Source organism: Juglans microcarpa x Juglans regia, chromosome 8D, assembly GCF_004785595.1.
Source record: "Juglans microcarpa x Juglans regia isolate MS1-56 chromosome 8D, Jm3101_v1.0, whole genome shotgun sequence".
Classification (NCBI taxonomy): Eukaryota; Viridiplantae; Streptophyta; class Magnoliopsida; order Fagales; family Juglandaceae; genus Juglans; species Juglans microcarpa x Juglans regia.
In genome coordinates, this window is record NC_054608.1 from 1,864,833 (window position 1) to 1,887,626 (window position 22,794).

Genomic DNA, 22,794 nt, shown 5'->3' on the forward strand with positions numbered 1-22,794 from the left:
TGAAAAGAAAATAATATATTGCTGATGAATAGCGAATCAATATCATATAAAGAAAATGATAAGACAAGTGCAACCCATAAAAGGTCTGAAATGAAGAAACTCAAACTCTATAACTATACCCTCATTATGTGTTACAAATCAAGAAAGAAACCAAACACTGTTAGACAAGCAGGGAGAAAAACCTATGCTAACTTGTATTATCACTTTTTATCTAAACTATATTGAGTCAAACCCTTAAAGAGGCCCTTGAATGAAATGAATGGAATGAGAGGTAAAATGATATAAAAAAAAATGAAAAATGAACAGGACTATACAAACACTACAATAGACTCTACAAACCACAAGGCAGGCAGCACCACTTCTCGATTTGAATAAAAATCCACTGCAGGGGATTTGGTTGCTCATCTTCCTCCAAAGATGCAGTGGGCAAGGGTAGCTCTGGAGGTAATTGCCGATGAAAAGCATCAACCGCAGCAGCAACACCATCTTCGTTCTCTATCAACCTTGCCAGTTCCATTGCTCGAGACTTAACCTGGAAGTGTTTAAACTCATCAAGGACCAAAATATGTCTGAGTAGTCCTGGTGAAAGTTTATACATAGGACTAGAAATGAGGGACAAACTGGAGAGAGTCGTGACATATGCCAACAAGGGATGAGCAAATTGCTCAAAAGAAAGATTTCTTCCCTGATTTTTCATTTTTCTGGTTCGTGTCTCTCCCAAACGAAAAGTAACTAATGGACAACAATAAAGACTAACTTGAGATGATAAACAAAGACTGCTGTATGACTTTATAATCATACACGTGATAGTATGCAAATGTAGTCATCAGATGTACCTCAGGCTGAAGCATGAAATTTATCGCATTTGAAAGGCTCTCAACACTGAACTGAGATATTGGGATTGGGGCAGGTCCAAGCCCTTTTTGATGCACTCTATCACCCCAGAAGAACTGATCTCCAAAGAACGGAACTATGGTTGTTGGACACTGTAATTCATAAGCTGGGAATTAGATTCGCCTAGAAACGAGAAAGTAATTTGACTCTACTTGAAGTTGAATCATGTTACTCCAAAATAGCAAGCAACCATATTACTTAAATTCATTCCCCATGACATCATATAATAATATGATCCATTCACACTTCTTTCAAGATCTTAATCACCAATATCTAAAAGATATGTTGAAACATTCATATCATTTGAATCTCAGACTATCAGAGATATTAGTGAAACAGAACTTAATAAGTATATTACCGCAGCTCTTAGCCCTGTAGCCGTTGTTCCAGCACCACCGTGATGAACCTGCATGTTTGTGGCAATTCAAGTTCCAGTTATGGTCCCTTCTAAAGACATAAACTTCATGATAAAGAAGCTTGCATCAACAACTCCGTCATTATACTAAATCTATAAAGTTTGGGGACGCAATAACAAATTTTTAAATGATTGACAACTTATAATCCCAAAAGCTTAGGCTGATAGGAGCAAGTAATTTACTAGTTTAAGGAATATTCTAGTATTTTCCTTGATGTGTGGACTTAAATTCCACCCCCCATCCCCAATAAGTGGGGGCAACCCATGGAACTTTTAGCTTCTAAATGGAAGGTAAAGTGGCGACAGGCTTTTAAATCAGTACCACTTATCCTGATACCAATATAATTTACACTTTATCCCAAACTTTAGACTAACCAAAAATGATAAATTTAATAATATATATTTTTTTTATAGAGGTAATAATCAAAGCAGCACTTGCCCAGTTGCTCTGCATGTAGTAGTTATGGAATGAGTGTTTTTCATGGAGCTATATGCTAAAGAAGGGTGTAGATTTCATAATCTACATAATCAGAGCACAACAATTACATTTACCCACATCCAAAAGTTTTCTTATTGGAACATAAAGTGAAACTCACCACAGCAGAACACTGGGGAAACAACCAATCGTGAGGGCATTCCTCTAAGAGGAAAATATTGTCAGGAATCTCTGTAACTGCAAGAGAGATAATTGTTAGAATATTTATGCACGTTTATCACTTAAAAAAGAAATCAAACGAAACTATTTTGTGAGGAATATTAGTGGTAGGCATTTGAAATGTCACTACTTTAACAGTGGGAGTGTTGTCTATGGATGAGAGGGAGAGAGAAGCTACAAATTATTTTGGAGAAAATGTGCAGTAGGTTTCAAATGAGATTATAGATACATGATGAGGGGGATTAACAAAACTATCTCGCAACTAATTTAAAATATTGGCACGTATTGTCCCTTCATAAAGATGCATGCTATAATCCTTCATTACAAGTATATATAAATATATGTATATATATAGACACCCACACGCACAACAAAGAAAAAAGAACCTTTCAGTGGCAGGGATAGAATCTTTGAGGCTCTCAAAAGCTCGACGGGACCACAATGCCAAGTAGAGCAAGGGAGGTGATATGCTGAATTCTCATATCGTCAATACATCTTTTACAGCAGTTCACCTTTTATTATATCCTACTGATATGGGGTGGTTCATGGCATTAGGTGGTAGATTCCCATCTTTTCCATGTTTAGTTTACTAGCAGACGTCTTGGGATAATACCATAGAGTGACTAAAGGGCAAGTGGTAGGCAACCATGGAGTTCACATTTCTACCTAGAACAAGAGACAACTTGACTCTTTCCTCTTCCACTATGGCTGATAGAATTAGCAAAACTGATTCTTTGTTTCTTTCAAACTAAATCAGTTAAGCTTTGGAATATAGTCCAGTCCAATAGATTATCTAGTAAAACTAAACATTCATGATATTGCTCAAGGAAGTTAAAATCTAAGGTGTGCTTCAATAGACATGCCACTCTGATAATAGTCTTCTGTCTTACATATTAACCCATGACCAAAAAGGTTTCAACTTGGTTGTGAAAACAATAAAAGGTGCTGGTCTTAGGATTATTTGTGGTCCATAACCAAAAGTGAGAATTTGGAGGAAATCCACAGATGAGAAACATAAAAAAATTCAACCAAAAGTGAATTACTTACGATGCCCAAGACCTCCCCAGCCTCGGTCAATTATTCCTCTTTGTCCTGTGTCTTTTAAAGCCTCCAACACAGTATCCGTTATTTTCTTGGGATCTTCGAGAGGCTTAAACAAACAGATAAAAGCACTATCAATTATTGTCTCTCCAAAAGTTCCTTAAGAAAAGCACATTCTCCAAAGTCAATTAGAAGTGTAGAAGAAGACTGATAGAGTATTGACAGATGGGTTTCCCCTCTTTTTTTCTTTTCTTTTTTCGTTTTCTAAATATTTTCCCGTCATGCTACCCTTGAATGAACTTTTCCTGTCAAACATACCACCTGACTCCGAACAGTTATGAGCACAAACGACAGGATGATCACAATGGACCATTCAGGGTAAGGTATACAGAGATACGATGGAAGACAATTTAAGATTTCAGTCCAAGAAAAGGCAGAAAGATAACTAAAAACAACAAACAAGAATATGTAATAATGAAAATTCGTTTCATATCAAATAATTTCATTAAGTTATATATTTTGATAAGTATTCCATTAAGGTATATATGTAACAATGAAATTACTTTTAATGTATCAGGAGTTCTGCTAATATGAACCACATCAGGGATCTTGGGTTATTAGGTTAACACAATATGGGGAAGTATTTGTCAACTATTTTTTTCTCTGTACAATTATCTTCAGTTACTAACAGAAGAAATGGCCTAAAAATATGTAAGTATTGACCTTGCGAAGTTGTATAACCAATTCATATCTGATTTCTTCAAACATCCAATTGGCCAAATTAAAAAAATAACTGTGGACACGTACTAAAACTGAGATTGGTTGAAAAGTGAACTCGATCCTATGTTTTCATTGCAAAAGTCATCCATTAATTTCAGTCCTTTTTAGCCACTGTAACCAACCATGGGGCAAATGTACTCCTATGCATAAGGTACAAAATATAATCCATGAAAGTAAAAAAATGAAGCCCCAGGAAAGGTCAAACCCTGCCACGACTCGTTCAAGGTCCACAAGCGAAGTCACATAATTAGAAATTAATAAGAACATTAAAAGCAATAATATGTAGATATATAAGTGGCAAGACATAAAATCACTGATTTGGCTAGGGCATATCAGGTGATAAGAAACTATTCTTCATCAATCTAGGAAAGAACATAATCCCAAAGGGTCATGGTGAAAAACACATGAAAATCTAAATAAATTCAACAAAAGTTTTAGTGAGTTCACCATACCATGCTCCCAAACCCAATATATATAGGTTCAGGTCCTTCTTGAATCCACTGAACAAATTCTTCTTGAGGCTGATACTTTGACCCAAGGTTTAAGAAACAAAATCCAACAACATCAACTAAAGTTCCCCAATCTGCAAAATAGTCAGTGAGGTCAGCCTCTAGCATATTTGTCATATATAAAGCATGGACATTCGTGCTGGGCATTCCAGATGAATATTATTAAGACCACAAATATGAATAAACTTGAGAACTTATAATTAACAAATATCATGAGTATGTGCAATTGAGAGCTTTCTATACGATTGTGTAGTGGGAAGTTCTTGCCCTAAAAAAATAGTAAAAAATAGGATTTCAGGCTAAAACGTTTTATAGACAATGAGTGCACATGGTAGTTTCAGTTTTATAGCTAAATGAGACTAATCAAATGCATGCCCCTATTCCTTGGTTCAAGTGTTGAAGAGGGTGGTGGGGAGAGGAGGGAGGTAGGTAGCAATAGTAGGAGTATTGGCTTAGGACCCATCACAAAATGGTATAATTTATAAATTAACCAGTGAATGTAAATAGTTAAAGTTTTATCGTCATTCTCAAAACACTTTCAAGTTGTCAACCAGGTACTTAATAAAGACAACACCATTCTAGCATCAAACTTCTTGTTTCCTGCTTATAATGCCCGTCATTACTTAGATGTTGCAAGTTTTTGTAATCTTCAGAGGCATCAAACTTAACCTAGTTGATGTGATATGGTTTTTTTTTTTTTTTTTGATAGGTTAGTTGATGTGATATGTTCATCAATAGAAAATTATGAACGACATGGCAAGTGATCAAGCCACCAAAAACTAGGATAAACTACATACAGAGATGTGTAGAAAATGCTGATAAAAGTTTCAATTCATTGAAAATTTTGAACAAAAAAGTAGCTAGAAAATACATGTGATGCTTGGAAGAGTTCTCCTTGTTTCGATGAGGTGGAGGGTAACGTGGAAGAAATGTATTTAATTACTGGGCTATTCTAGCTTGATTAGAAGAAAGAACTGATATTTGAGTGGTGCGGAGACAATACCTCTGCCATGTTTAGTTCTTCTATAAACTATGTAATACCTATATGATGGAACCAACATTGAATATTCTTTTTCTTTTATGGGTAATGAATGATGAATATTCTTCTTTATATTTCTACGGCAATTGCACAAGTATACTAAAGGATACACCCAACTAACAAGAAGAAGAAACAAGCATCTACATTGTTTAAAGCAATAAAATGAGTGAATACTGACCAAAATAGAATCATCTTATGAGTAACTTATATTATAGTACAAACAAGATGATCCCTACCATTCGGCTTTGGTACAAGATGGGGACTCCACATGTAGCCTGTTGGCAAATGAGATATTGACCCACGGTATGTGCTGAAATATGCAATAGGAGCAAGCTTCAATTTCCGTTTCCTGAAGTTGTTAATATATGACCTTATGCCCCACCATATCAGTAAATCCACGACTATATATGAAAGCTGGATACAGCAAGCACAAATGGAAACAAAATTGTTGGTGAAATCAATCCAATGATTCATTCAATAAAATTAAATGTATGTATGATGAGGGACTCTAAGGGAGACTTATATCTTAAAATTCAAGTTCAAATTCTAAACACAACCTAAATGAGATTGTGGAAGGCAACCAGGAAACATACCCAATAACCAGCACTTTGAGGTACACGCGCCAATGGGTGAGGGAATTCATAAGTGGGCCTGCCTATTAAAAACATGTTTAAGAAGGTATAACTTAAAATATCAATTAAAATAAAAAACAGTAGCCATGAGCATAAGATGCTTTTGAAGTTCAAAATCACTCTTTGATTCAGTATGGTGTTTTCATTCATGTCAATCCCAAATTACCAACACAACCTAATGTAACTAAGAACCTTGCGTCAATTACTTCCCCCATGTTATGTGTGCCAGACATGGCAAGCCCCCTTCCCCATACAAATTAGGAACTCCTATTATTACAAGTTGCCATGTATAATGCTTTCATAATGTCATTGTTCTTGACAAATAATGCCATATATTTCTTAAACACAAAAGATATACCACTTATTTTCCAACTGAATTGTTATTCATGAATGTAATACATTATACACTCCAGAAAAACTTGTCCGTATAAGTAAAAGTGGATCTGTTATAATGAATTAAATGAAAAAGGTTGTCATCCTATCAGAACAGGAAGAGGATGCCCTTTTGTGGTACTATCAGGAAGGGGATGCCCCTTGGCAGACTGTTATTGATGTCAAATATGGGAGTATTTGGGGAGGTTGGCGCTCAAACGAAGTAAGAGGAGTGTATGATGTAGGAGTGTGGAAATTTATTCAGAATGGATGGGGGATTTCTTCAGAAATTTCAGATTTGAGGTGGGTAGGGGTACTCGGATCAGATTTTGGCATGATTTATGGTGTGGAGAGGATGCTCTGAAGAATGTCTTCCTTCTCTTTTCAGGATTGCTTCGGATACAGGTGCTTCTGTGGCTATTATATGGATAATTCTACCAGTTTCCTTCAGAGGTCTGTGAGGTTCATTAGAGCTGTCCAGGACTGGGAAGTGGGGGATATCACTGATTGTTACAGCTTGTTATATGCACCTAATATAAAGTCAGGAGGGGAGGATAGGTTGCTTTGGATTCATCCTGGAAATAAGAATTTTTCAGTCAGATCTTTGTACAAGGTTATGTCGATCCATTCTCCTATTGATTTTCCTTGGAAATGTATTTGGAGAAGCAAAGTGCCTCTCAAGGTTGCTTTTTTTGGCTGGTTGGCTTCTCATGGGAAAATTCTAATTATTGATAAGCTAAGAAAGCACGGTATTGTTATAATGGATTGGTGCTTTATGTACAAAAGGAATGGAGAATCGGCGGATCACCTTCTCCTCCATTGTGATGTGGTTAAGGTTTTATGGGATGAGATTTTTGTTAGGCTTGGCATTGCTTGGGTTATGCCTAGGAGGGTGGTGAATCTTTTGGCTTGTTGAAGAGGAATTTAGGGCAATTGACAAATTGCGGCTGTTTGGAAGATAGTGCAATTATGCCTTATGTGGAGTATTTGGAATGAGAGGAATGGTCGCTGTTTTAACATAGAGAACGTTCGGTGGGAGGGATTAGAGATTTTTTCTTTCATACATTGTTATTTGGGCCTCGGCTATTGTATTGGATGGGACCCGCTTAATGACTTTAACGTAGTTTTTTTCTAGCTCTTAGTTTGTAATTAGGTGTCTTCCTCTTATATACTCCTTGTGTACTTGGGGTATGCCTAATTATGTGGATTAACAAAATTTTCTTAATTATAAAAAAAAAAAAAATGAAGAAGAAGAAGAAGAAGAACAGGAAAAGCATAATGCTATGGCAAGGAGAAGTTGAAAATATTACTGATAAAAAAAGAAAAAGATAAGTTCAAAATATTAGATATTCAAAATACACTATATTAGATCCAAATAATATGATAAATATAATCAAAACTCACGTCCAAGGCATTGTGAAGAAAATGTGAAGGGGAACACCAAGAGCTTCAGCAACATGTGTGTGTCCTGTAAAATAGCTCAAGTTAAAAGTTGACCTCCAACTATTGTGGAAAATATATTCTTAACTATGATAACAGATACAAAGTCGAAGGTAAATTCATACTGCCGTTATCAAATACTGATCAGACAGCAGTTTATAATTTCACCTATATTATTCAGAATCACACAAAGGTGATTACTGAAAGAATCTCTTAATTCTACAGAATTAGAGATGAAAGTCATTAAATTTAAGTACCTCCATATAAGATGTTTTATCACACTGTTTCTGCCCGTTGCATTTGTTCCTCAATAACTGAAGATGAATGCTATAATTCTTCAATGTTTCTATAGTTACAAGATCTTTTATCTACAGCATTCTTTTTTTTTTTTTTTTTTTTAATGTTAAGATTGGCTAACATCCATACTAGCTAGCCATAACCAATTCTAGAGGTACTTAGAAGACATGGACAGGCAGATAAGCTAAAGGCAAAAATTGTTAGGCGTCAGTAAATAATTGGTACAGTTGGCTTTTATAAAAATGTGATTTAAGGGAAAGATGGAAAAATCAAGTGACAAAATATTAGCTTTGTATGAACTCACCATAAGCAGGAGGGTTTGCAATGATAGCCTGAGCTCTAAAAGGAACACCAGTTTCCAAATCTGCTTCTGTACATGCTGGAAGGAGAGATTCAATAATGGCTTTCAGTTGCTTCCTTTGTATGGATATTTCTCCTGGTCCAGATGGTATGAAACCTTTATTTCTGGCCATATCTGAAGTTAAAAATCACTCATATTTAGTATAAAAACTTTGTGTCGTAAAAGGGAAAAAAGAATTAACTCTACAGTACCAAACAAATGCAAACAAGTTTGAAGCAGGAATAGGATTGAAATTAAATTGGAGTTCCAAGAGAAATATGATATTTTTATCAGATCTCTAGAGAAAATGGCCTTTGGACCAAATGGCAACTCCATCTTCTTTGTTGGGGGGGGGGGGGGGGGGGGGGGGGGGGGGGGGGGGGGCGGGGCTGGGGAAGGGGGTGGGGTTGCTGAGGTCAAGCACTCAAATCCCCTTGGTTGGGTGAAAGATGGCCATTTGACAGTCATAAGAGAGAAAGGATTTGCCAACAAGGTGTTAATGCATTCTGTTATGGGCCACTAACTGCCCCAGAAAACTAGTAAGAAAACAAGGTAAAAAAAAAAAAAAAGCAGTGCACAAAGCAGTAAAAATAAGCAACAAAACATTTGTATGACAGTATTTTCCACATTAGGGACCTCTTACATCCTGCCAAAACTCGAGGATCACCACCCAAAGGATAGAAGTCCACCCCGGCTGACCTTACGAAGGTGCTGAAGTTAGCATGAGCAGCCAACCTGACACAATGACCAAACTCCTGCAAATAGACAATTAATCGTTTCAACAATTTACAGATTATTAAACATAATGCAGAGAAGAAACTTTTTTTTTTTTTTTTTTTGATAGGCAAAAGCAAGTTTTATTGAAATAAGAATAGAAACAAAGTACTCCAAGAGTATACAAACAGATCATGAAACCTAATTACATCTAGGTACTAGTGAGAGATACAAGCAGGTCATGGAAAGTATCTGTATTACAAATAATGGCAGAAGCCCAAGAAAATAAAGTACTGTAAAAGAATCACTTCAGCTCCTCCAAAGAACACTTCATGTCTTCAAAGCACCTCTTATTTCTCTCTAGCCACAAGCACCACATAATGCAATGAGGAATCATTCTCCACACAGCAGCTATATGTGAATTCCCCCTAATTCCTGTCCAGCACCCCAGAATATCTCTAACTGTTCTGGGCATAACCCAAGCCACCCCTGTCCTATTAAGGATCTCATTCCATAAACACCTTGCCACCTCACAATGTAACATAAGATGATCTGCTGATTCCCCATCACTCTTGCACAAGAAGCACCAATCTACTATGATAAGACCACTTTTTCTCAAATTATCCGACGTGAGGATCTGCCCAAGAGATGCAGTCCATACGAAGCAAGTGATCTTAGACGGTACTTTACATTGCCAAATGGCCTTCCAAGGAAAGTTACGATCATTAGAAACTCCCAAGAGGGCCTTGTAGAAAGAGCGCACCGAAAATTTGTTATTGCCATTCAAAATCCAGATCAGATTATCCTCCAACTCACTGCCCATCGCTATTGCATATAGCAAGTCAAAAAATTCAGCAAGCATATCCAGCTCCCAATCATGAACAGCTCTCGAGAAGCTTACATCCCAATGGACAACACCATTAGAAATTACCACTAAGTCAGCCACGGCAGCCTCTTTGTCGCTGGAAATCTGATAAAGCGTGGGAAACACCTGCTTTAGGACCCGTTCACCACACCAAGCATCGTGCCAAAAGAAAACTCTATCACCTCTTCCAATTGCAAATCTAAAGTACTTGGAGAATCTATCCCATCCCGCTCTAATATTTTTCCACAAGCCCACCCCATGTGTTCCAGTAGCTTCCTTAGAACACCAGCCCCCCCTCATACTCCCATATTTAGCATCTATGACTTCTCGCCATAAACCCTCCCCTTCCTTATGGTATCTCCACAACTATTTCCCCAATAGTGCTTTATTGAAAGCCCTCACGTTACACACCCCCAACCCACCACATTGAATGGGTAAGCAAACTTTATCCCAACTCGCAAGATGGAACTTCATTTCTTCCCCCATAACTCCCCACAGAAAGTTGCGAAAGATTTTCTCCATACAAGAGGCCACACTTGCCGGTAGTGGAAAACGGTAGTGGAAAAAGGGATAAGAAATAAATAGGGAGATTAGAAAGAGTGCTCTTGATAAGAGTCAAATGACCACCTTTGGACAAATATATCCGTTTCCACCCAGCCAATCGTCTTTCAATTCTTTCTAACACACCATCCCAGATGGTTTTTGTCTTGAAAGCAGCCCCCAAAGGTAGGCCCAGATATTTCAAGGGCAGCGAGGCAACCTTGCAGCCCAAAATGTTCGCCAAAGCTTGGATATTATGTACACTATCCATGGGAACCATTTCAGACTTTGATAGGTTTACCTTCAAGCCTGATACCGCTTCGAAACAAAGTAGTACAGCCCTCAAATACTGCAAATTATCAATGTTCGGCTCACAAAACAATAGTGTGTCATAAGCAAATAAAAGATGAGATATGGAAAGCCCACCCATTGAAAATCCAGCAAGAAAGCCTCCATTCAACGCCGCACGCAACATTCGACTCAGTGCTTCCATAACAGCCACAAATAGCAAAGGGGAGAGTGGGTCCCCTTGCCGGAGGCCCCTAGAGCTGTTAAAAAATCCTTCCGGTACTCCATTTACCAAAACCGAGAATTGAGCCGTATATATGCAATGCCTAGTCCATGTAATCCATCTATCCCTAAAACTGCACCTCCCAAGTAAAAAACATAGAAAGTCCCGATTAACATGGTCATAAGCCTTTCCATGTCTAACTTGCACAAGAGTCCAGGTAAGCCCTCCTTGATTCTACAATCCAAGCATTCATTAGCTATCAATACCGAATCCAGAATTTGTCTCCTCTTCACAAAAGTATTTTGAGATTTATAAATAATGCTACTCATAACTGTGTTCATGCGATTAGCGAGCACCTTTGAGGTGATCTTATAAACTCCATTTATAAGACTAATAGGCCAAAAGTCCTTCACATCCACAGCACCAACTTTCTTAGGGATAAGAGCAATAAAAGACACATTAATGCTTTTTTCAAATTTCCCAAAAGTGTATAGTTCCTGAAAAACCTGCATAATATCACTACCCACTACCTCCCAACAATCATGATAAAAAGCCATCGAAAACCCATCCGGATCCGAGGCTTTATCCTTGGTCATCCCACGAATCACCTGAAAAACCTCCTCCGACTCAAATGGCCTCTCCAACCACGTAGAGCTCAGCTGGTCTATAGTCTCGAAAGGCATACCATCAAGTTTGGGTCTCCAAGCAGCTGTTTCAGCAAGAAGATCTATATAAAAGTTAACAATTTGATTCTTAACAGCATCATGATTCGAGTAAACCTGACCCTCAACCTGAATCACCTCAATAGCATTATTTCTACGATGAGAATTGGCCACCCGATGAAAGAATTTAGTGCATTTGTCTCCTTCCTTTAGCTATAGGGCTCGTGATTTTTGTCTCCAAGAGATTTCCTCCGTAAGAAGCACCTTCTCTAATTCCGAAATGATGACTGATTTCCTACACGAGTCCTCAACCAAAAGAGGGAGGTACATCTCCCTTTCCTCCAAACCCCTTAGAGCCTCCAAGAGGGACAATTTTTTTATTATAAATGTCACCAGAGACTTCAATATTCCACCTTTTCAAGATTCCACCTTTTCAAGTCAGTCTTTAGGGCTTTCAGTTTACCCGCCAAAGTGAAGCTTGGTGATCCCTCAAAGGAGTACAAGGACCACCATGTCCTCACCTTCTCCACAAAGCCCTTGGTTTTCAGCCACATGTTCTCGAACTTAAAATATCTTTTTCCTTCACGAATACTTCCACAATCCATAACAACGGGAAAATGATCTGAGCATACTCTATCCAATCTTTTTTGAAGCAAGGTAGAATAATGTACCTCCCATGCGGGGGACACCAAAAATCTGTCCAAGCGAAACCACGCCCAGTTATTGGACCAAAGTATGCACACCACCTACAAGAGGTAGGTCCACCAAGTCCATCTCGAAAATAAAATCAGCAAACTCCTTCATTGCCTGACTGAACCTAACTTCACCCGATCTTTCACTAGGGAACTGAGTAACGTTGAAATCACCCCCAATGCACCACGGAAAATTCCACCAACTGCCCAATCCCGCTAGTTCCTCCCATAACAACTTCCTAAGTGTGTCCACATTTGGCCCATATACACCAGCAAAGGCACAACAAAAACCATCATCTACATTTTTGAATGAACATGCCACTGTATAATTCCCAACACACTCCTCAATGGATTCAATTACCCTTGAATCCCACATGACAAGGATACCCTCTTATGCTCCCTTAGATGACAAGTACGCCCATCTCACAAATGGACAACCCCAAAAACTAACGATGATGCTACGATCTATGAACTCTATTTTGGTTTCCTGCAAACACACAATATCCAACTTCCAATGCCGTAGAAGATTCTTCACCCATAGCTGCTTATTGGGATCATTAAGACCCCGAATATTCCAAGAAAGAATTCTAGGCTTCATGGATCGATACAGCCTTTCCCTTGATTTTACTCTTGTTAATACTCCCCTCCCTTCCATCATAGTTAATGGAGCAAGTGAGGCGCTTTAGTTCCATGTTTTTCCTAAAGACGGATCTAGGAGATTGAACCCGACCTTCTTCGATAGCAATGAGTAATGCCCTAAATTGCTCCTCAAATCTGTCACAAGAAATCCCCACATATTCCTAGAGATCCTTCACTTTTTTAATCACCCACTCCGAAGGCACGCCCACTGTAGAGATCAAACGAGACAGAGTGCGTAGCAATACAGGGTGCACCTCTACCTCCTCGTTAACCAACTGGTTTGGTTCCTTTTGCCTATTCGAGATGTTAAGTGGTTTCACTACAGAGTCCTTCCTTGGAGTGAAAAACACTTCCCCACAACCCCTCGAACTAGGAGGACCACTAACCATGAAGAAGAAGCCTAAGGCCCATTCCCACTACCCATTGGCTCTGTCTGTGGTTGTTGTGACTGAGAATCTGCTGCCGTTGGTGAGAAAACGCTGAGACCCATCGTTGAGTCACCCAACGGAACCACAGAAAGCTCCTCTTGGACCACCTTCGATGTTTCCTCAACCCTTCGCACCCCCACCATCAGTAACCCATCCTCTTTAGACCCTTGCGGCCCCTCGGCTTCTACATCTCCAACTCTCGAATCCTCCTTCTCGCCGTCATTGAGCTTCTCGGGGATCCCCTGGGTTCGCCATGTGAGCTCCTGTTGTTGTGGTTACAATAGGAGCCCCGCCAACCACCTTCGAACTGGTCTGGGCGGGGGCGGGGTACGGGGAACAATTTCCCACCCCTGCCCAGGAGGGGCTAGGGGCTAGGTAAGGGTGGCCCCGCCCCGTAGGGGGCGAGTAGCACCCCTACATCTCGACAGGATCAGAGGTGGTGCAGGAAAGCTCAAAACATGGCTCTGCAGGTGCAACCTCCAACATCAGAGTTCCCATCAATGGTTCAACAACCTTCGTCGGCGTCCTCTGTCCCTTCGCCGACGCAGAAGGTTGTGTTAGACCCCCACGTCGAGTTGCCTCTAGAGATGCCGCACATGCCCTGGTCATGGTGGGGATATGCACCTTGGCTAGCACACAAGCATGCCTTGGCTTGTGGGGTGACATGCACGGGGCGCCCAGCATGCATGCATGCCTTGGCCTGTGCGATGGCACACACGGGGTGCCTGACATGCGGGCCAGCGAGGTTAGCGAGCGCAAGGCAATGTGCGAGGCATTGTGCGTCCCAGTGCGCAGGCCCATGCACACGCTTATGGGCCGCGTGGCCCTGCGCGCGCCCATGTGCTGCAAGGCCATGCGCCGTACAGCCAGCCCAACCAGAGCGCGTGCTCGCGCTTCCACGTACAACCCCTGCCGCATGCCAGCGAGGTTAGTGGCATGCAGCCTCAACGCCCAAGCCACCAGCTTGGGCCATGCAGAGTCAGCGCCAAGGCCACCAGCCTGGGCCACCAGCCTGGGCCATGCAACGCACACACATGGCTCACCATCAGCAAGCCATGCCGCACCACTTAGCCATGGACCAACCCGAAGACCACCATGCACCAACCTAGCCCACCATGGGCCCATGCATGCCACGACCAAGCTTGGTCCATGTCTTTATCATGTTATTAATTTTATTTATTTAATTTGATTTATTTATTTATTTTCAAGGGACCTAATGAGGGTTTCCAAATTGTATTGCTTATAAATAAGACTCCATTCACTTGCCTTAGAATATTTTGGCAAATTTCCTAGAGGGAAGACTATTGTTTGAGAGATCATAAACGGTGCCTTTGCACTTGGGCTTTTTGGGTGAAATTCGTGAATCCCAAAGATAGAATCACACTTTGCAATTCTTTGAATAAGTGTGATTCATTTATCTTGTCTTGCACCTTGGTGCAATTTGTGAATCCAAGTTGTGTTTATCAATATATGAGGTTTATTCAATTCTTATACAATTCGTGAATCAAGTATTGAATTATCATTATTGTTCATTTGTTCATTCAAGTTCTTAAGTGTTTTATGCCTTTGTTCTTGAGTATTCTACATTGTGTTCTTGGTGTTCATCACATGCTTGCTCTTCCAAATCCAATAAACCCTAGAAGTCGACCAACCATAGTGTTAGACAATGCAGATTCATATTGGAAAGATCACCTTTTCTTTCATTGATGTACAAATGTATATATACGCTACATACAATTGACCTTATACCCTCACACACTTATACTAATTACAAACATATCCTCTAACACTCCCCCTCAAGTTGGGGAATATATATCATATAAACCTAGCTTGAAACAAATAAGTTTTAACTGACTCTAACACAAAGACTTAGTAAACACATCTGCGAGTTGATCTGCAGACTTCACAAAAGGTGTAGCAATGTCACCACTTAATATCTTATCTCAAATAAAGTGACAATCAATCTCTATATATTTAGTCCTCTCATGGAACACAAGATTAGAGGCAATATGTACTGCAGCTTGATTATCACAAAATAACAGAAGAGGAGTAGGAGCTGGAAACCCAATCTCTTGAAGGAAGTGTTGCAACCATGCCAGCTCACTAGTAGTGTGAGTTATTGCCCTATATTCAGCTTCTGCACTAGACCGAGTTACTACTGCTTGTTTCTTACTCTTCCATGTAACCAAGTTACCTCCTACAAAGGTACAATATCCAATAGTAGATCTTCTATCTGAAGGAGATCCTACCCAATCAGCATCTGAAAAGGCTTCAACCCTAAGATGTCCATTTGGTCGATACAGTAATCCAAGGCCAGATGCTCGCTTAAGATAACGAAGCATATGAATTATAGCATCCCAATGTGACACCCTAGGCGTTTGTAAAAATTGACTCAACACACTCACTGCATAAGAGATGTCTGGTCTAGTGATAGTGAGATAATTCAATTTCCCAACAAGTCTTTGATACCTACCTGGATCACCAAACTCACCTTCCTCTCTCAAGAATTTACGATTTGGATTCATAGAAGTGTCAATAGGTCGTGCACCCAGCATGCTGGTTTCTTCCAGAAGATCAAGTACATATTTCCTCTGAGATAGGTTGATACCCTCTTTAGATCTACTAACTTCAATTCCAAGGAAATATCTCAGCTTGCCCAAGTCTTTTGTCTGAAACTGATCATGTAAACATTGTTTCAGCCTAGCAATTCCAGCAGAGTCACTCCCAGTAATTACAATGTCGTCCACATATACAACCAACAAAATGTGACCTGCATCACTATGTAGGTGAAATACCGAATGATCTGTTTGGCATCTATGGAGACCAAATGCCAATACAACATCAGAAAACTTCCCAAACCAAGCTCGAGGAGATTGTTTCAAACCATATAATGCCTTTTTTAACTTGCATACAGTACCTCGATACTCCCCCTGAGCAACAAATCCAGGTAGTTGCTCCATATAAACTTCTTCATGCAAATCGCCATGCAGAAATGCATTCTTAACATCCAACTGAAATAAAGGCCAGTCTAAATTAGCAGCAAGAGAGATCAACACTCGAACAGAGGAGATTTTGGCAACCGGGGAGAAAGTCTCCTCGTAATCAATGCCATATGTTTTGAGTGTAACCTTTAGCAACCAAGCGGGCTTTCAAACGTTCCACAGAACCATCAAGATGAAATTTGATTGTATATACCCATTTACAGCCAACAGGTTGCTTACCAAGTGGTAGTGGAACAAGATCCCATGCCTCATTATGATGAAGGGCATCCATTTCATCTTTCATAGTTGTCCTCCATCCCAGATCAGATAAAGCATCCTGAACTGTCTTAGGAACAGAAAGTTTTGAAAGTTGAGAGGTTAAAACATGAGAATGAAGGAGATAAGGCATGATATGAGACAAATTGACTAATCGGATGTTGAGTAACACAAGATTGAGTAACTTTGCGGAGAGCAATAGGTGGAGAGTCTAAAATACTAGGTAACTCAGGATCCGAAGATGGAGACACAATTGGTGAAGGCATGGAAGCTGGTAGCCGTGAGCGACGCGAGTAAACCTGTAAACGAACTAGGGGAGGGGGTGGGTGGAAGACCCGCGACAGGAGGAGAAAGTGTAAGAGTAGATAATGGTAGAGGATCACACTCAACACTCAAAGCTGTGTCAGAGAAATAGGGTATGGACTAAAAAAAGGTAACATCAGCACTCGTGAAGTAGGGTCTAAGAACAGGACTATAACAACGATATCCCTTTTGAGTTCGAGAATAACCAACAAAAAAAACACTTGGTTTTGACTATTCAAACTCAAGGATTGGATAGCTTATTCCTGCAACGAAACACTCTGGGCTTCAACCTTTTGCCGGCAACAGAGGCCCTTTCAGGCCACGACGAAGATGCCGGTGCCCACAGACAAGGCCGGCGAGTCCACCCTTGGTGCCCAGTACCGAAGAAAACACCGGAGAGTGGCCAGAAACCACTTCAAACACTTTCGGTCTCGACGACAAAGGGAACCACCGTATCGATTCCAGCGGCGACGATGATTCTGGTAACCACAGACAAGGCCGGCGAGTCCACCCCTGGTGCTCAGTACCGGAGAAGACACCGGAGAGTGGCCGGAAACCACTTCAAACGGAACCACCGTATTGATTTGGGCGTGAACCACCGTACACGATCAATCCAACGTACGCTACGCTCTGATACCATGTAGATTCATATTGGAAAGATCACATTTTCTTTCATTGATGTACAAATGTATATATACACTACATACAATTGACACTTATACCCTCACACACTTATACTAATTACAAACATGTCCTCTAACAGACAACTTTCCATAATTGTTTTGGCTTCATCCATTTTACCCTAGCCGAAATACGCTTTCCTACTTGGTGCAAAGTCCTATTCGGCTACCACTTGCCTTATTTGGATTTGCCCTAGCCGCCCACTCCACTTGCCATATTAGTGTTCCTATAATTTAGAAACCCTAGTTGACCCAATCAAATCCCCATAGCCAGCCAAACACATCCCCTTTGACTTCCCAAGATTTTTTCCTAAAATCTCTCACTAGCCCAACTCGTCCAACCCTAGCCGCCCATACCAAAACCCTAATTCCAAAACCCTAGCTGCCATCACCACTTTCCAAACCCTAAACCCAAGTTCCAAGTGGCGCCAACCCTAGCTTCACTCTAGTGCCGTGCGCCCCTTTCCACCATTGTAGCCCTACACTTCATCAAACCTTTTCATCATCCCATACACCAATTCAAACCTAAACACCTAACCTCACCATGCCAAAGTGGTCATCTTGACCACCATTGTTCGAGAATCAAGCAAGAGAGAACGAGCTTTCGATCATCTCAAGGAGATCCTAGGTGTAGAGATTATAGTGTTTAGGGACTTGACCGAAGTCCTTAACAAGTTGCTACCTGACGCCATCGACGATGCCCAACACAGCTGTGTTCCGTTTCCTCCAAACGGGCCCGATAGGTTCTTGAGCCCGCTGGGTGTCCCCTACAAGCATGGGCTCTTTTCCTTTGTTAAGCTGCCCATAGGGCCCAATTGCATGTGGCCCAACCCCAGTTTCCTTAACAGTTGCATCCCTTTTATTTTTAAAAGGCCCAACTTCCGGACCCAGACCCAGGCCCACCCCCACCCCCCTTCCCTCTTCAACGCACCGTTTCAACCAGTTTAAATTAAACTGAAGATCCCCCAGTTGCTTTTACATTTCAGACATCCCGTCTGTGCAACTCCTGTAGAACTGACATCCCGTCTGGTGTGGTGACGATACAAGTACGCCCATCTCGGTTGTTGAAGAACCGCCAAGTATGACCAAGAAGAAGATTGAAGCGACTCTACTGATGCTGCTATCGGTGCCTCCCCACCCAAACAACCTTCATGTTCAATTTCCCTCAACGCCTCTGCCACTTACCGCCATCCGCTTCCATCAATACCTTCAGGGATGAAAATGCAATTCCAGCATCCACCACATCGGTACTCTACTAGTGCCATGAAAACTCCCTATGAGTTTAAACCCCTCTGTGCAATAAAGCCTCTATCACCTTCTCAATGGCCTGCGTAAAACTCCTTCCTCCCACCCTTCACACAATTCTCCAATGCCTTGGTAAACCAACGAGCCATGACTAACTCCAAACTGATGTTTTTCACAAACTTCCATCCTTTTTCAGTAATGTTCACCCATCGGCCTTCCCTTGATACTAAACAACCCACTCTCCTACCCATACAAGCAATCATATACACTCACACACCCATCAACACCAGACTTCCTATCCACCAAAACATGTTTTCAAGAAAAAATCGCACTGTACGGAGAGAAAAAGTTCACGCCACATACTTCATTATACTTAATGTGGGCAACGTCTGGTGGCTGTAGAGAAGAAATTACCAAGTCTTTTCTTCCTATAAATTAGATGTATTATGTCCACCAAAGAGCAATAATATAAGACCAGTTTCAATTTGACAAGGAAAATAGTTGTAACTAAAAAGCTTTCCACTGTGCATTAACCTTAAATTTAAAAAATATGAGATGGAGAATACCGAATTTGCAATTGGGAGAAAAAATGTTATCACACCCATTTACAGAAAGGGTATAATTATCTGTGGATTACCTTGAATAACGTACAACTGAGAACGTACAACTGAGAAACCCAGACAACTTAATAAGATAGAGACCAACTATACAAAAACAAATTTCCCATGGCATGTTTGTATATTGTCACTGTAACCTTGAATTATTTTATCATTAAATTTAAATTTTGTTAGAAGCTGACTCTCCTAGGGGTATGTGCATAATAGAAAATTAGCAAATACCTGAAGCCTCTTTGCTACAGCAAGGAAAGGCTGTACATCTCCTCTTGTGCCAACTACAAGAATGGCAATTTTCAATCTGGGAATTGATTTATTAGATTCAGAATTAATATCAGCGACTCCGACAGGTGTCATTTCAGCAGTATGAAGCTCCAACAATTCAGAAGCTACAGGTGCACTTTTAGTGATATCAACTTCTACCGTCCCATCCTTTTGTATCTTGACTAGGTTAGCGATTAGCTTTATCTAAAAAACCAACAGAAGAGGTACTCATGAGTAACAAGAACTGCATACAGGAACCACAAAGACAAGCTCAGGGGCCAAGTAAAAAGAACAAAAGAGCCAGACGTGCTATGATCTTCTCAACAAAGCCCTCAACAGATACAGGGTCATCAAAATTGCAGGAAGAGTAGTACAGAGAGTAACGGAGCAAGTAAATGGTTCATAATTTCCAACTTTGCTGACAGATAAGGCAGGATGGTTATGTAGCAACCTCAACCATTGCAGCTATTTCATCACTAGATAATATTATTGATGGCGATATTATGCTTTTATTCTTCTTTAAAAACCAGGATAGAAATAAATACAATAAGGAATGCCATGATAAAGAGACACAGTACTCAAAAGAAGAAAAGAATAATAAAATAGAGGTTGCATTTGAGATGCACCTACTCAGCATGCAACTATGAAGACATAACCATCTGGTTATGCATGTTTTGGATGTGTAAACAATGCACTCTCATCTAGGCACAAATAATAGAAACTTGAATTGCATATGACTCAGTGTCTACCTTTTCACGCTCTGACAGCCTATCCAACTTTAGGTCATGCCTTGGAACCTCCTTCTTCTCTGTCATGGATCTAGAGAACGTGACTGCATGGTCATCAATTAGCAGACTTCTGTCAATGCAGACAGGAGCAGTGACACAATGATCCAGGCCTGCAAGAACAGATACTTTGAAATCAGTGTGTATGGAATAACCTTTACAAGAAATAAAATGAGAACATGCGCCCATGTAGTCCTGCATAGTGGTATGGACTGAATACATTTGTAGCGGGTAGTGGCTGGTATGGTTTCTTGGATTCACTTGTCACAACTAAACCAAATAGATAAATACGTAAATAAAATAGAAACATTCATAATGTGCTGGAACATCTTTATTGTAGCTGATTTGGCTTGGATTTGAAATTGGAAATTTAAGAATAGATGAAACCAAATAATTAGCTTTCCTTCATTGGTGAGTTACAAACACACACACACACTCCTGGAGGGCCTTGAACCCACGAATTCAGCCTCACTCATTCCTCCAAGGAAGAGTTCACTGGAAAACTGTTGTGAATAGCAGCGGTATATACATATCGCTTGATCCAAGGCATAAGCCAAAAGGTGGAATGTGACATTAGATATGAAACCTCCAAATTCTAAGCTGAATGCTGACTTGACTTTTTTTTTTTGTCCCATAATGCAGCTGCTTTTAGGTGAGTGGTGGTCTTTGGCCTTTTGGGGGTAGTTTGGGTTATGCCCTCCTGAGTAGCAGATCTTCTAGCATGCTGGAAAGGCCAGTTTGGTAGCATCTTGGTGTACGCTCTAGAGACCAAATGCATATGAGGCAGTAAATATAACAGTTATTGCTGCTGGTTTGCCCCAGTGACATTTGCAAGGTTACCGTGTTACCAGAAATATAATCTGGAGTTAAAAAGGAAGCTTATATGTATTCAGAAACAAAACTCTGACCTTCATTTAATTGGGATTCTTCCTTACCAAATAGCCCATGGATAGAGACTTATAGTGGGAAAACCAGATAAACATTTGCTTCTAGTTAATAGTTATTGTGGTTGGCTTTACTTATTTCCTCTATTGTTGCTGTTTTCTCTCCCATGCAAAACCTAGGGATATTAGAATGCTTTGGGATGTGAGAACCAAATGTTTGGCACACTTATTCCAGAAGCTTTATTTATGCCACAGGTTTGCCGCCATCTTAACGAATAGTTTTCTGGAATAGTTTTCTGAAAAAGCATACGGCCTCAGTGCTTAAGCTTTTAGTCTACTGTTCCGCAGACAGTATTGAGTACACATTTGGGACAAATGAGTAAAATCAAATGTAAAAGTAAAAGCTATTATAACTGACAGGAGCAGCACAAACCAATCCTTCCTTTTGTCAGGTCATTCTAGCTCACTACTTCAATCTGAATGTTTATAAGATGGATATAACCCCAGGATTAGCTTAATTAAGTAGTTGCTTGGTACAAAACTAAATGCGCAAGATGGACATTTCCAAGTACTACAAATGTACTCCAGGAATTGAACCTTAGGTCCACTACAACCAAATGAAGTGTAGGCAAGAGAGAGAACACTTATGTTCCGTGTGGTAAAATTGAACAAATATTACTTGTCAAAAAAATTGAACATATATGATGATTTGGTGATGCCCAGTACTTTCAGTAAAATAACTTGGTTATCGGCCTAAAGCGAAGAAAATTGTATTACTATATTCACTGAAATACTTTCAGGAGGGTAGAAATCAATGAACAGAAGACGCTTTAGGACCATCTCCATTGCTCAAATTTTGATTCATAGATGCATAAAAAAATACAGGAGAAGAAAAAGTTTCTTTCAAGTAATTAGGATACCATAACTTGAGGTGGTCGCACTAACCTCTTCGAGGTGAAGAACTAACAATCAAATCCTTCGACTGAGAAATCTCTAAAAAAGAAGGCCTGTTTGAATTCTTCTGATAATCTGCCTTCTCGAAAGAACCTGCATTGCACCGTTCATTGGGGCACTGCTTTTGCGCCACTGACCCATAAACAATACCAATCTGCCCAACACCTGAATCCACTTCCTGGCTGCTAAGAGCCTCTTCTACTAAATCATTTGACAAATGACCAACCCCGTTACTCTCCATGATACCAAGTGCACAACTTCAACAACTAAAACCCTCCAAACCCGCAACTCCCTGAACCTTTAATATCACGCTCCAAAACACAAACTCTTGAATAACCAAATT

General features: G+C 40.2%; 1 protein-coding gene across 1 annotated transcript; it reads right to left on the minus strand.

Annotated features, from left to right (window-relative positions):
- Nucleotides 1–22,794, minus strand: LOC121242037 (sterol 3-beta-glucosyltransferase UGT80B1). The gene is made up of 14 exons (XM_041139919.1): nucleotides 22,443–22,794; nucleotides 20,578–20,726; nucleotides 19,790–20,032; nucleotides 9,058–9,169; nucleotides 8,379–8,549; nucleotides 7,742–7,805; nucleotides 5,927–5,984; nucleotides 5,570–5,747; nucleotides 4,238–4,368; nucleotides 3,012–3,114; nucleotides 1,906–1,982; nucleotides 1,253–1,300; nucleotides 837–986; nucleotides 1–532 (listed from the first exon to the last, which is right to left on the minus strand). Exons 1-14 carry the CDS (start codon nucleotides 22,690–22,692, stop codon nucleotides 332–334), a joined length of 1,935 nt encoding a protein of 644 aa, XP_040995853.1. The 5' UTR covers nucleotides 22,693–22,794; the 3' UTR covers nucleotides 1–331.